Source organism: Bubalus bubalis, chromosome 4 (assembly GCF_019923935.1).
Source record: "Bubalus bubalis isolate 160015118507 breed Murrah chromosome 4, NDDB_SH_1, whole genome shotgun sequence".
In the NCBI taxonomy this organism is placed as follows: Eukaryota; Metazoa; Chordata; class Mammalia; order Artiodactyla; family Bovidae; genus Bubalus; species Bubalus bubalis.
This window is the reverse complement of record NC_059160.1, coordinates 18,773,460-18,787,199: the sequence shown is the minus strand read 5'-3', so window position 1 is coordinate 18,787,199 and position 13,740 is coordinate 18,773,460. Positions and strand designations below refer to the sequence as shown.

The 13,740-nt window shown below is 38.7% G+C and overlaps 1 protein-coding gene across 6 annotated transcripts in view; it reads right to left on the bottom strand.

Annotated features, from left to right (window-relative positions):
- Positions 1 to 13,740, bottom strand: part of RIMKLB (ribosomal modification protein rimK like family member B) — a 129,160-nt gene that overhangs the window by 17,642 nt on the left and 97,778 nt on the right. For 5 of the 6 annotated variants that reach the window (XM_044941051.2, XM_006069770.4, XM_044941050.2 and 2 more), the window contains one exon: positions 8,112 to 8,342. In XM_044941051.2, coding sequence (XP_044796986.1) covers positions 8,112 to 8,286 — 175 coding nt within the window. In that variant the 5' untranslated portion in view covers positions 8,287 to 8,342. Of the gene's footprint in view, positions 1 to 8,111; positions 8,343 to 11,567; positions 11,683 to 13,740 lie in introns of all 6 variants that reach the window. The other variant, XM_044941049.2, reaches the window with a different exon arrangement.

The following is a 13,740-nucleotide window of genomic DNA, read 5'->3' as shown; positions in this document are numbered from 1 at the left end:
GGTAGGATGAAGTAGCCTGATGGCACATGTGTTAATTGTTACTAGTAATATACCTTGGGAACTTGATTATCTCCTTTTGTATTCAGCTCCCAAGCAAACTGGGTTTACTTAATACTTGATGCATAAGGTCTCAGTATTGGAAGCAAAAAGATATAAATATATTTTTCTCATTTAGCATGAAAAGTTTTATGAAGTTTTTTCCCTTACTATTATGCAAGTATGAAATACTATCTCTATACATTTTCTTCCCCCCATAAGATAGCAATCTACTCTGAAATAGTTGAATATATATATGGAGAGAAAAGAAAAGTGGGGAAGTGTATCATTTTAATCACTATTAATGAAGCCAGTCATAAAAATGTACTGCAGTTTTCCAGCAACAGACTAGTAATGACAAGGCGAGAGGGGAAGCAAGGTATCTTTGTGGTGTCCTTTAAATGTCAAGTCTCACTTTCCACTTTGAAAAAGAGTAAACTTTTTAACAGCTCCAGGTTAAAGTCAAATATATAGTCTGTTCCAACCTACTTTGGCAAAGTAGAGCAGGTGACGTAACTAGATGATATCTAGAACTTTTTGATATAAAATTCAAAATATAAATATATATTTATATAACCTTAAATAAAATTTAAAGCTATAGAATAATAAATTATAAAGAAGGAAACAGTGTTAAACTCACCGAATACAGAAAACTCTGAAGAAACCACAGGGTAAGTAAATTAAGGTTCTTCACTCATTATCAAAGGTAGATAATGAAAGGACAGCAAAGGCAAACACAGAAAGTGAACAGATCTACTGCAACAACGACCCCATATCTGATTCAAATCCAAGCTCTACTGTTTCTCCACTGTGTAACCCCAGGCTAGTTACTGAACCTCTCTGTGCCACAGGTTCTTTAAAATAAGAATAGTAGAAGTAATTCCTTTATAAAGTTGTGACGAGAATTAACTTTGTTAACATTAGTTCGGAAGTGCCCGGCAAATAAGAAGTACTCTTGCCTGGAAAATCCCATGGACGGAGGAGCCTGGTAGGCTGCAGTCCATGGGGTCGCTAAGAGTCGGACACGACTGAGCGACTTCACTTTCTCTTTTCACTTTCATGCATTGGAGAAGGAAATGGCAACCCACTCCAGTGTTCTTGCCTGGAGAATCCCAGGGATGGGGGAGCCTGGTGGGCTTCCGTCTATGGGGTCACACAGAGTTGGACACGACTGAAGTGACTTAGCATAGCATAGCATAGCATAATAAATTTTAATCATCTCTCCCATCCATCTTCCTCTTTTGCACAAGGGAGACTGAGAGTCAAAATAACAAGAAATTTCCATTAGAGTAAGAAATACTACCTTGTTCAAAGCTATATCCCCCAGCACTATCTGGAATAGAGTAGATACTCAATTATTATTATATTGAAATTTGAACTTGTCTCACCATGGAAGGGGTGGGACACACAACTCAGCATGCGGAATCTTACTTAGTTCTCCAAACAAGGATCAAACTTTTGCCCCATGCATTGGAGTTTTAACCACCGAACCACCAGAGAAATTCCTCTCATCATTTTTTAAGACACAGAGCATGTGTTTTACGTAATGTCTGAAGACATACTGCCTAAAACAAGATGTAAATAACTAAAACACCAGAGGTAAATCAAATCATTAACATCTAAGAAAAAGGAAGAACAGAAATTAATGAACTAAAAGCAAATCCCCTGGTCAGGGAGCTAAGGTCCCGCATGTGGTGAGGTTCAGCAAAATAACTGTGCTTCCATAATGGAGAGGTTATCACATTCGCCTCACACTCAAAAGGTCCTCGACTTGAAGCCAGGCAGAAACAGGCTTTCTTTTGGGGCTTCACTACAGTGGAGTCCTGGGTTTGATCCCTGGGGTTGGGAGGATCCCTTCAAGGGAATGGCTACCCACTCCAACTCCTGCCTGGAGAATTCGAGGGACGGAGGAGCCTGTTGGGCTACAGTTCATGGGGTTGCAAAGAGTCGAACACGACTGAGTAACTAACAATAACTAAAAATCTAAAGAAAAGAACGGCCAAGATAAAAGTAGGTTCCTAGAAAACTAACATGTTTGTAAAAAGAAATATAATTTTTAAACTGAAAGTTTTCTGCAGCAGTATCTAACAGACGACAAAGGTTTATCTTCAACAGACGGTTGAATCAGTTTCGTTCGGTCATTCAGTCGTGTCCGACTCTTTGTGACCCCATGGACTGCAGCACACCAGGCTTCCTTGTCCATCACCAACTCCCGGAGTTGACTTAAACTCATGTCCATTGAATAAGTGATGCCATCTAACCATCTCATCCTCTGTCGTCCCCTTCTCCTTCTGCCTTCAATCTTTCCCAGCATCAGGGTCTTTTCAAATGAGTCAGTTCTTCCCATCAGGTGGCCAAAGTATTGGAATTTCAGCTTCAGCATCAGTCCTTCCAGTTAATATTCAGGACTGATTTCTTTAGGATTGACTGGTTTGTTCTCCTTGCAGTCCAAGGGACTTTCAAGAGTCTTCTCCAACACCACAGTTCAAAAGCATCAATTCTTCGGTGCTCAGCTTTCCTTATAGTCCAACTCTCACATCCATACATGACTACTGGAAAAACCACAGCTTTGACTAGATGGACCTTTGTTGCCAAAGTAATGTCTCTGCTTTTTAATATGCTGTCTAGGTTGGTCGTAACTGTTCTTCCAAGGAGCAGGCGTTTTTAAATTTCATGGCTGCAGTCACCATCTGCAGTGATTTTGGAGCCCAAAAAAGATAAAGTCTGTCAACTGATTCCATTGTTTCCCCATCTATTTGCCATGAAGTGACGGGACCAGATGCCAAGATCTTAGTTTTCTGCATGTTGAGTTTTAAGCCAACTTTTTCACTCTCGTCTTTGACTTTCATCAAGAGGCCATGGTTCCAAGTGAATAAAAGTAATTACTTAATCTCCAGTTTCATCACTGTGTGCCTTGGGTTATTAGAATCCCATTCTGGAAAGATAGTCTTAATTGATTTCTGCCCTATCTATGCCAAGTAACCAAGTCTCTGAAGGTCTATTGTTGGCAACATGCTCTCTGGAATTAATTTTTGTATTGGGGAAGCTTATTTGATTTGTAAGCAATTAAAATATCTCTAGTTAACTTGAGCAGGAAAAATAATAATGGAGGTATATAGGATCATGCACAGAATTAAAAAAAAAAAAAAAGAAAGAAAGAAAGATGTAAAAACCAGGGTAAAAAAAACACCAGGGCAATTCTGGGAATCCAGGAAGCAAGAAGAACAACCTATAAACTCAACAAGGTGCCACACCAAAAATAACTAAATTCCAAAATTACTTCTCCTATCCTTGAGTCAAACAAACTTTCATCAGGTCAAACATTTCAACTTTTTATTAAGGAAAATTCTAAATAGAAAATAAAAATATAATAAATCCAATGTACTATCACCTGGTTTCAACAATTATCAATACATGCCCAAACGTGTCAGAGTAGTCTTGCTCATCCCTGTCCTCTTGATCCTTTTCCTTTCCCTAAAGGTAATCATCATTGTTCTTGTTGTTTAATCTCTAAGTCACGTCCAACTCTTTGTGATTCCATGAACTACAGTCCACCAGACTCCTCTCTCCATGGGATTTTCCAGGCAAGAGTACTGGGGTAGGTTGCCATTTCCTTCTCCAGGGGATCTTCCTGACCCAGGGATCAAACCCACATATCCTGCATTGGCAGATGAATTTTTTACCACTGAGCCACCTGGGAAGCCCATACTTAGAAAATTATGGTTTATCCTTTTATTAATTATTTCTTAAACCAGCAAAAGTTAACACTCACATATCCTTAGAAAATGGTACCACACTATAATGCCCTTTTCTTAACAATAATTTCACCTAATAATACTGTGTTTTATCAAATAGATTTTCAGCATGTATTATAAAATAAAGACTCTTGGGCACACACAATTTTCTTAACTGCAACATAAAAGGCACTAATCAAAAAAGGAAAAATATAAACTGTACTTAATTCAAAACTTTTACTGACCAGAAGATGTCATTAACAGAGTGAAAAAAGCAAGCCACAGATAAAAGATATTCATGGTACACATAATCCTGTAAGATACTTGTTCCCAAAATATAAAACAACAAAACAAGAAGATACACCTCAATCAAAAATAAGTACAGAGAGGATTCTGGAAAGATGAAGGAGGAGGAAGCATCAGGACTCTGCCTCGTCATCTAGACAACCCCTCATCAATTTGCTGAAGGACCACAACTTTTAGAAAAAGACTGGGATCATAAATGCAGTTAAATTTTGATCAATTTCAGAACAGCAGCAACTACTCATCCCCCATTCTCTAGCCATACTGTGCACTTGGTTCTGGAGCAGCTGACACACCCTGCAGGAGTCAGGGTGGGTATAATGACCTGCCCTCAAAATATCTGGGATCTCTGCTCTGATGGCTGGATGCAGCTTCTGATCACAGAGGTGCAGACAAAGAGGCCATAGTACTTTTTGTTACACCATTCCCTCCACTGGGCTTCCCAGGTAGTGCTAGTGGTAAAGAACTCACCTGTCAATGCAGGAGACATAAAAGACTTGGGTTTGATCTCCGGGTCAAGAAGATTCCCTAGAGGAGGGCATGGCAACTCACTCCAGTGCTCTTGCCTGGAGAATCCCATGGACAGAGGAGCTAGGCGGGCTACAGCCCATGGGGTTGCAAAGAGTTGGACATGACTGAGTAACTGAGCATGACAATGACATTAAAAGAAACTATGGGGGGCGGTGGAGATAAATTTGGAGCAGATATATTTATATATAATATAAATGATTCACTTTGCTGTATACCTGAAACTAATACAACATTATAAATCAACCATGAAAATCCCATGGACGGAGGAGCCTGGTGGGCTGGAGTCCATGGGGTTTCGAAGAGTCAGACATGACTCAGCGACTTCACTTTCACTTTTCATTTTGATGCACTGGAGAAGGAAATGGCAACCCACTCCACTGTCCTTGCCTGGAGAATCCCAGGGATGGCGGAGCCTGGTGGGCTGCCGTCTATGGAGTCGGACATGACTGAAGCAACTTAGCAGCAGCAGCATACCTAATAAAAAAATTTTTTTTAAGGGGGGAAACTACCTTAAAGATACTCAAAGAATGAAAAAAGGCAAGGAAACAATGTGTGAACAAAATGTTAATATCAGCAGACAGAACACATAAAAAGAAACCAATAAGTAACTCTGGAGCTGAAAGAACAAGAACAGAAATGAAATTGACGTAAAGGAATTCAAAGTGGATTTGAGTAGACAGAACAATCAGTAAACTTATGCATTGTTGGAGTCCCAGGAAGACTGTGGGGAGGATCATATTTGAAAAAATAGCAGCTGAAAACTTCCCAAACTGGATGAAAGACATGAATATAAACATTCAAGAAGCTCAACAATCTCCACCTTTTGACAGACACATGGTGAAATGCACTATAATCAATCTTTCAAAAGACAAAGAAAATTTTGAAAAAAGCAAGAGAGAAGCAAATCATCACATTCTATGGATCCTCAATAAAATCACTGGCAAATTTCTCATCAGAAACTTTGGAGGCCAGAAGATAGGAAGTTAGTATCTTCCAACTGCTAAAAGAAAAAACTACCAACTAAGACTCCCAGCAAAACTCTAATTCAAAAAAGAGGCATTCACAGAAAAGCAAACACTGAATGAGTTTATGAGCTGCAAAGTGAAAAGACAGGACATTTGTCAGTTAACTCAAAGTAGTAAGCAAAAATAAATCTCTCAATAAAGGTATATAAATAGTGTTTATTATTATTTCTTTTTTTAAGTTATTACTTCTCCACTTAATTCCTCATTTGTTTCCTCATCTATAAAATGATACTATTACCTTCCTTATAAGATAGTATGAGATTTAAATAATTAAAAAATATTCAAAATGTGAAATAAAAAAAAACCAACTAGGAATTCCTGGATTCATATGATGTGCATTAATGAAGTCCTTAATATAAAATTAGATTCAATGTTGTGGGGAAACAAGAGTTTCTCAAGGTTTTATCATGTTAAGATGATAAAGGTAGTATTTGTGAATGAGAGAGGGCTGGAGAGGAAAGACTGTGAAAAAGAGATATGGGCCTGTTGTGTCATGAAAATGTTGGACCCTAAGACCCTGATCCAGGACAGTGAAAAGTTGAAGTTAGAATAGTTGTGGCTTAGAAGGAAAAAGCAACAATATTTTGTGGTATAAATGGCTCTTAAGAATGGATTAAAAGGCCAAAAGGCAATGTTACAAAGACAGAAAAACTGAAATAAGAAGACTGTTTTAGGGGGAAAACATGGATTCGGTTTTGAAAGACTGGCGTGGAAACAGTTGAGAACAAAGTAAAAATGTCCATTAGGCACCTAAGAAAAAAGCAAGCACAATGGTTTTCAACCTATGAAACTTTTGAAAAATAGTGATCTTCTAACCTCCCAAATCTTTCTGTAATGTGCCTATTTGACAGAAGCTAGGTCACATGAGGAACACAGGGGACTCTTGGAAATGCAGCCTTTAGTATTTCAACCTTTAAAACACAGAAACATACACCAGAACCCTGTGGAAGTTGTGTTTAGTGAGCTAAAAACCACACTGTCCTTGAGATCTCTTCTCCCTCAGACTTCAAGAACATGCTTCTAACATAAAGTATCTTGAGTTTTTATTTTCAACAACAGTTGTATGGGCCTTATAATTATAAAGTTGTAAAAGCATGTAACAGATACTAGATAAAAGATTTCAAGGGAAATCTATCTGTTACAGGTACAGGAGGGTGCAGTGACATCCAATTCCTTTCATAATAATTTTACATTTATTTGTGTGATCAACTGATGAATGTTAATGTCTAATTTTACATGCCATACCAATTAACTAGCACAAAGTGGGTACTCAATATTTAATGAATGAATAACACACGCTCTACCCCAGATTTTTCTGAATCTGTGTAAGGTGCTGGAACTGGGCATATGTATTAAAAAAAAAAAAACAAAAACTGGACTGAAAATAACATGGTATGCATTTTTCTTATAAAGGTAGTAACTACTTATTAATTCAAGTGAAATAATTTAGAAATATTTCTAATGCAGTTATTTGTAAAGAAACAATAACTGCCGAAAGATAACGAGAATGCAATAAAAAATGTTAAGAGGACTGAGATAAAGAGAGAGTGAGTGCTAAAAGATTCTACTTATTTAAACCCAAGATATCATGGTATAAATCAGGCAAGATTCTGGATCTATTATTAACTAGCTCATGAATGAAACTACCCTACAATAGCAGACCTGTGCTTTGCTTTACTATTGCGAGAGCTCAGTTGCTCCGTCAAGCCAGACTCTGTGGCCCCATGGACTGTAACTCGCCAGGCAAGAATACTGGAGTTGGGTGCCATTTCCTCCTCCAGGGGATCTTCCCAACCCAGGGACTGAAACCACTTCTCTTGCATCTCCTGCATTGGCAAGTAGATTCTTCACCACTAGCGCCACCAATAACCACCTTTCCCTAACAGAGATGACCAATTTAGCTGTAACAAATCCTAACTTTTCCAAAGGAAAGATGTCCTGAAAGATAGTCCTAAAGAATTTCCAACACATTTCCAAAATATCTTCCCCTAGTAATCCAAAAACAATATGAACTATTAGAAATATTTTTTTAAAAACTCATCAGTTAAGACACTTTTATTCACTAAAAATACTATTAATATTTTACACTATACATATAAAGTATTTGCTAAAGAAAAAAGAAAAGAAGAATCACACATGGATTTTGATTAATTTACTAGACGGACCCCTGACTGGAGTACAGATTCCTTTAGAGGCATCTTAAAAACAAGGCTTTTTAAAAACTAGAGGACAATAATAATGGGGAAAAAGTAGTAGGTTATCTTTAACTTCCCTCACAACTATTTAATAAATACTATAATGAGGGATTTAATAAATACTGCTGTTTTCATTTCTTCTGTAAGATATACTAGATTTTTAGACTAGATGATACTCAGTAATGATAAAGCCTATTATCAGATCCTTTGACCTAATTATTTCTAAAACAAAAAGAATCACCAAATTCTAGGTAAAAATCCAAACTGTTACTTAACTATAGACTTACCCAGGTTTCCTTGTTCAACTGTTAGCACCAACTCATCCATCACCACAGCCCTAAAGTCCAGTTCCTCCTCACAACATTTGGCCTTTAATGCTCGTAAGATCTCTTTTTGGGGATAGTCTTCCCTGATTCGACGATCTGTCAAGAACCACAACTTGGCAGCCACAGAGCTACACATCTTGATCTGCTGTTCTTCCTTTCCTGGGATTACTTCGTCCTGAATATAGACTCCTCCTAGATGGAAAAGAATAATACACATACAAAGTAAATCAAGAAATCTTATTTTTTTTTCCTCTCACACACACAAATAAACACTACAATTATATACTAACCATAAAAAAAATAGGAAAAACTATATCCCTGTATCTTTTCCATCACTACAAACTCAAAGAAATAGTGTACATTTGTGCAGTTACTGTTCAACTGTTTTCCTTATTCCATACACGTATGTACAATTTGCTGGGCTTCCCAGGAAGTGCTAGTAGTAAAGAACCTGGCTGCCAATGCAGGAGACACAAGAGACTCGGATTCTACGCCCTGGGTCGGGATGGTCCCCTTGAAGAGGAAATGGCAGCCCACTCCAGTATTCTTGCCTGGAGAATCCCATGGACAGAGGAGCTTGGTGGGCTACAGTCCACAGGGTCGCAGAGTTGGACACGACTAAGCACACACAGCACGTGTATAATTTATTATAAACATCTTTATAGGTATATTTAAAAATGAGAAGGTAGTAACTATATTACTAGATGAGCATCACTACTGATGTCAATCACCGTTTAATCAAAATAAAAATTTGAGAATGTGGTGGAAAATTTTTAAATAACCAAAATAAATGCCAAAGCTCTTCAGTAAAATTTATTTTTCAGTCAAGAGACAGCATGCTCTTACTCAATGTTTTTATTCTATCTTTAAATAGGATTTTTATTAAACAAACATAGCTTGTTTACTAGAATGCCACCAAAAAAGAGAGTGCTACTTCTTAAGAGTTTATATCATGAGTAAGAGAAGTGGAAATCATTTTCATGAAAAGCAGCAAAAAGTTACAAGTTTTACTAACAAGCATTAATAGGTGATTTTTAACAAATAAAAGATTCCTAGTATTATTCCACATGACATGGCAAAACTAACGCAAAAGGAAAGAACAAGGGGAAGCAATGGCCCTACATATACACTGCTTCATAGCAGCTGCAACTGGTACTATTCGTGTGCTTTTGCCAGTCTAAACCAGAAGGGCCTGCTCCACAGATGCACACAGTAAGAGTAGAACATCAAGGGACCCACCGACTCAAAGGCATCAATCACTGGATACCAGTAAATAAGCACAAGAAAGGGGTTTAGAGCTCAATTTACACACTAGGAATATGGAATGTGGGCTTCCAGACCACTGGAAAAGGTCTCACTTAGAAGAAAAAGCTCCACAAGTCACACCAGAGAGATGCCCAGTTTCCAATGAGAGGGAAACTATTAATATAAAAATGCCCTTAAAGTGTTTACAATGGGTAACTTTTGAAACACCCACTCATTGACCTTCAATACTCAATACCTCTGTGCCTCCACTCATGCTGAAGTCTAGACCACTGTCTGTTTTTATGATTGATTTCACTGCATGAAACTGCCCTGCATTACTAGTTCAGTTGTGGCCCCAGTAGAAATCAGGATGGGGCTGTGGTAGCCACTGGGAAGTGGGAAGCAGTTACGGTAAAATCAGCTCTCAGGAAAATGCCCAGGCCACAAGAGTAATACACGGTGCTTCCAATGATTCTATAATCACACAATAAAAGGCATCCAAAGACTGCAGTCTCATACAGTCTTGCAGACTCCTAAGAGATGGTGTTGTGAGCTTACCTTTTGTCTGGCCTCATGGCCACAGCTCTGATAGTCTCACGTAGTAAAGTTTGGGTGTTTCTATGCTGGTACACAACGAACAACTAACTATATGCTCAGATTAGGCTCCCTAGCTCTTTTCATTTTCTTTTTAATGAAGAGGCTCTAAATCCTCTTGCACCCAGGGTTCTAAGAAAACGATGTTCCCTCTCTGTCAGGGTGAGGTGAAGTAAAGATTGCCACAACTGGACCCCAGCTTTTCAAGAAGGGGTGCTTGAACCCCCTAATGTAGAACTGGAAGAACGCTATTACCCTGCAGAAGAAGGTAGAGACTACATTGATGTCGTCAATGGCTATGGATCCTCAAAGCCCACCTAAGTGGCAGACAACATGGGGGTTGTCACCCTGTGCTGCACTGACGTATCTTATGCAGAATACTTAAAAATTTTCAGAATATTATGTTATGCCCTGGTTTTTTTTATAAAGTTTTGCAAAGGTATGTGGCAACACTGTGTTCCAACTCAAGTCTTCCTGTACACCAAGTAAATGGCATCACCAGGTTATAAAAGGCAAAGTGTGCTTAACCATCCTTAGCTTACTGTTCCATTGGTGTTGGTATCTTCAAATAACACCTGTCTAGATTTTTATCTACTACCATCTTAAGTCATCTTCAGAGACCAATTATTGCCAGGGAGTCAAAGGGTACAACCTCTTCTTTGCCCAATGGTCCACTTTGGTTTTCATAGGAAGGTAAGTGGCTTGGTGCTCAGGGATGCTGCTACAGTGGCTGTTTGTCTTTTTCAGGCTGTTCCATTGAAATCTACATCTAACCATGTGACAGTGTAACCCAGGAAACAGGCAGGTGAAGACGCCAACCACAAAGGCACAGGCTCTGTGTCCCCAACTGTCCCCACCCATATGGCCCCTCCTGGCCTGAGAGGCCACCAACACATTCCTACGGGCCAGAGACCAATGGATTGGTGTCTCCTTCCCTATTATTTTAAAACATCTACTTTTCCTTTTACCCAACCTCTTAACATGAAGGAAAACGATAAAAAGTCAAAAGTATAACTGTAAATCTACACAGCCTAGGAGCCCAAAGTATGGCAATAGAAGGAATACCTTGAAGTTCAAATCATATTCACTATTTAAAAGACAGGAGGGAATTCCCTGGAGGTCCAGTGGTTAAGACTCTGCTTCCACTGCAGGGGGCACAGAGTGAATCCCTTGTTGGGTAACTAAGAACTTGCAAGCTGTGCCACATAGCAATCAATCAATCAATGACAAGAAAGGGTCCCTTGTAAAATAAAATGGTTTCCCCCTTTTCCCCTGACATTTAACTGAGTAAGTCTGGCTACCCAATAACATATCTGTATGAGAAGAGTTTATTCTCCAAAAGTGTAAGATAAACACAGCATTTGCAAATGCCCACATACACATAGGAGCTTATTTTTCCTCTTAGAATGTAAAATCAGATCTAACTCTCATCCTCTTCATCTAAAAGTACCAAGGAAAATGATATATAAATATCAGATACTACGTGAATGCTAAAATCGTGTTTTTGAAATAGAAGAAATTTATAAAATTTAATTTTATATTAGAGAGTTTTCCTGTGAAAATTATGGATAAGCACACCAATTTATCTTTATCTGCTATCTTCCAATAGTCCAGGCAAGGCTAATTAAATGAGAATCCTAAGATGCTTCTTCATTCATTTTTCTTGAGAGGCCTCTTCCCAATGGTAATTATTCTGCCAAGGAAAAAGCAAAATCACAGTCTACCATCTGATAACATTAAGGACATTTCTTACTACTAGAAAAATTCTTTATTAAAGATAAGATACATCAAATGAACTCAGACTAAAAAGACAGAAAAGGAAAAAATGTTGGAAAATATATACACTTAAATAAAAACTAGGATTTACTCCATTTGGCAATTACTACAGATATGCTTTCAATGACATCATTCTGTCCCAGATGTGAAATACAGGAGCTGAATCCGGTTTATACACACAAATAACAAATGTGTGAACAGTCAGTCTTTGCCTATTATCTTCTCTCTTTTCTCCTGTCAGCTCTCCTCCTGTACATAATCCCCAGGGCTTCATTCTTAAATCTTTCTTTCCCTTCTCAAGAAAAGTCATTCTCAGCCCAGTTTCAACTACTATCATTGACCTACTAAATATATTTTTCCAACCAGGAGTTGAACTGAATTTCAGATCATCTTTTCATGTGCCTAATGGGCATCCCTAACTCAGTGCTCCCACTACTGCCTCAGTTAAGCAAGCAAAGAACTACAGTACATATTTATTGAATCACTGGATTTGCACAGTTCCAAGCCATGCTGTTCAAGAGTCAACTCTGTGTGTGTGTGTGTGTGTGTGTGTGTGTGATGATACACATTATAAACAGATGATCTAATAGAATCACAATGTTTAAAGATGTTGAATGGCATGCCTTATCAAACTCCAAATTGAATAATGAATTATTTTAAAACTGAAAGTTAACTGAACACTGCTGCTGCTGCTAAGTCACTTCAGTCGCGTCCGACTCTGTGCGACCCCACAGACAGCAGCCCACCAGGCTCCCCCGTCCCTGGGATTCTCCAGGCAAGAACACTGGATTGGGTTGCCATTTCCTTCTCCAGTGCATGAAAGTGAAAAGTGAAAGTGAAGTCGCTCAGTCGTGTCTGACTCTTCGCGACCCCATGGACTGCAGCCCACACCAGGCCCCTCTATCCATGGGATTTTCCAGGCAAGAGTACTGGAGTGGGGTGCCATTGCCTTCTCCGAAATGAACACTACTTCAAATTAAACCTTGGGTATTACTAGTCAAAGCTATGGTTTTTCCAGTAGTCATGTATGATATGAGAGCTGGACTATAAAGCAAGCTGAGAGCCAAGGAATTGATGCTATTGAACTGTGGTGTTGGAGAAGATTCTTGAGAGTCCCTTGGACTGCAAGGAGATCCAACCAGTCCATCCTAAATGAAATCAGTCCTGAATATTCACTGGAAGGACTGATGCTGAAGCTGAAACTCCAATATTTTGGCCACCTCATGCGAAGAGCTGACTCATTTGAAAAGACCCTGATGCTGGGAAAGACTGAATTCGGGAGGAGAAGGGGACAAGTGAGGATGAGATAGTTGGATGGCATCACCGATTCGATGGACATGAGTTTGAGCAAGCTCCAGGAGTTGGGAGTTGGTGATGGACACAGAAGCCTGGCGTGCTGCAGTGCATGGGGTCCCAAAGAATCAGACACAACTGAGCGACTAAACTGAACTGATTACAGTAACCATTTACAGATTAAGAAATGTACATTAATACAATTAAGAAATGCACCTATTTTTTTTAATTAAGTGATACTAAATAGCATAGCCTGAATTTCCAAAGATGTTCTTTCAGTCCCAACAACCTACTAAATCATACTACCTGCCTATCATACTACCCAAATCATACTACCTACCTATATTGACTTCAATTAAAACCTTTAACACCTACTTTCTTATGCTTAAGGTTTTTAACCAATGATCTGATTATCAATGCTTTTCTCTCAATAAATTCTAATGCTTCCCTCCTCCCCTCCAAGCCCAACAAAACACAATTTGGAATATATATGAAATTTATTCTTTTTCCTTTCCTTGTCTTATCCAAAGGTCTCTGTAAGAGGTGGGACTGTATTACTGTTATAAATAAGAGTGGGAATAAGAGGCAGAGGGACAAAAGCATTAAGAAGGATGAGAGAAAGGAAGAAACACTTTAGTATGTATATGTGGTGGTGGAGTGTGAGATTTATTAAAGGTACAGA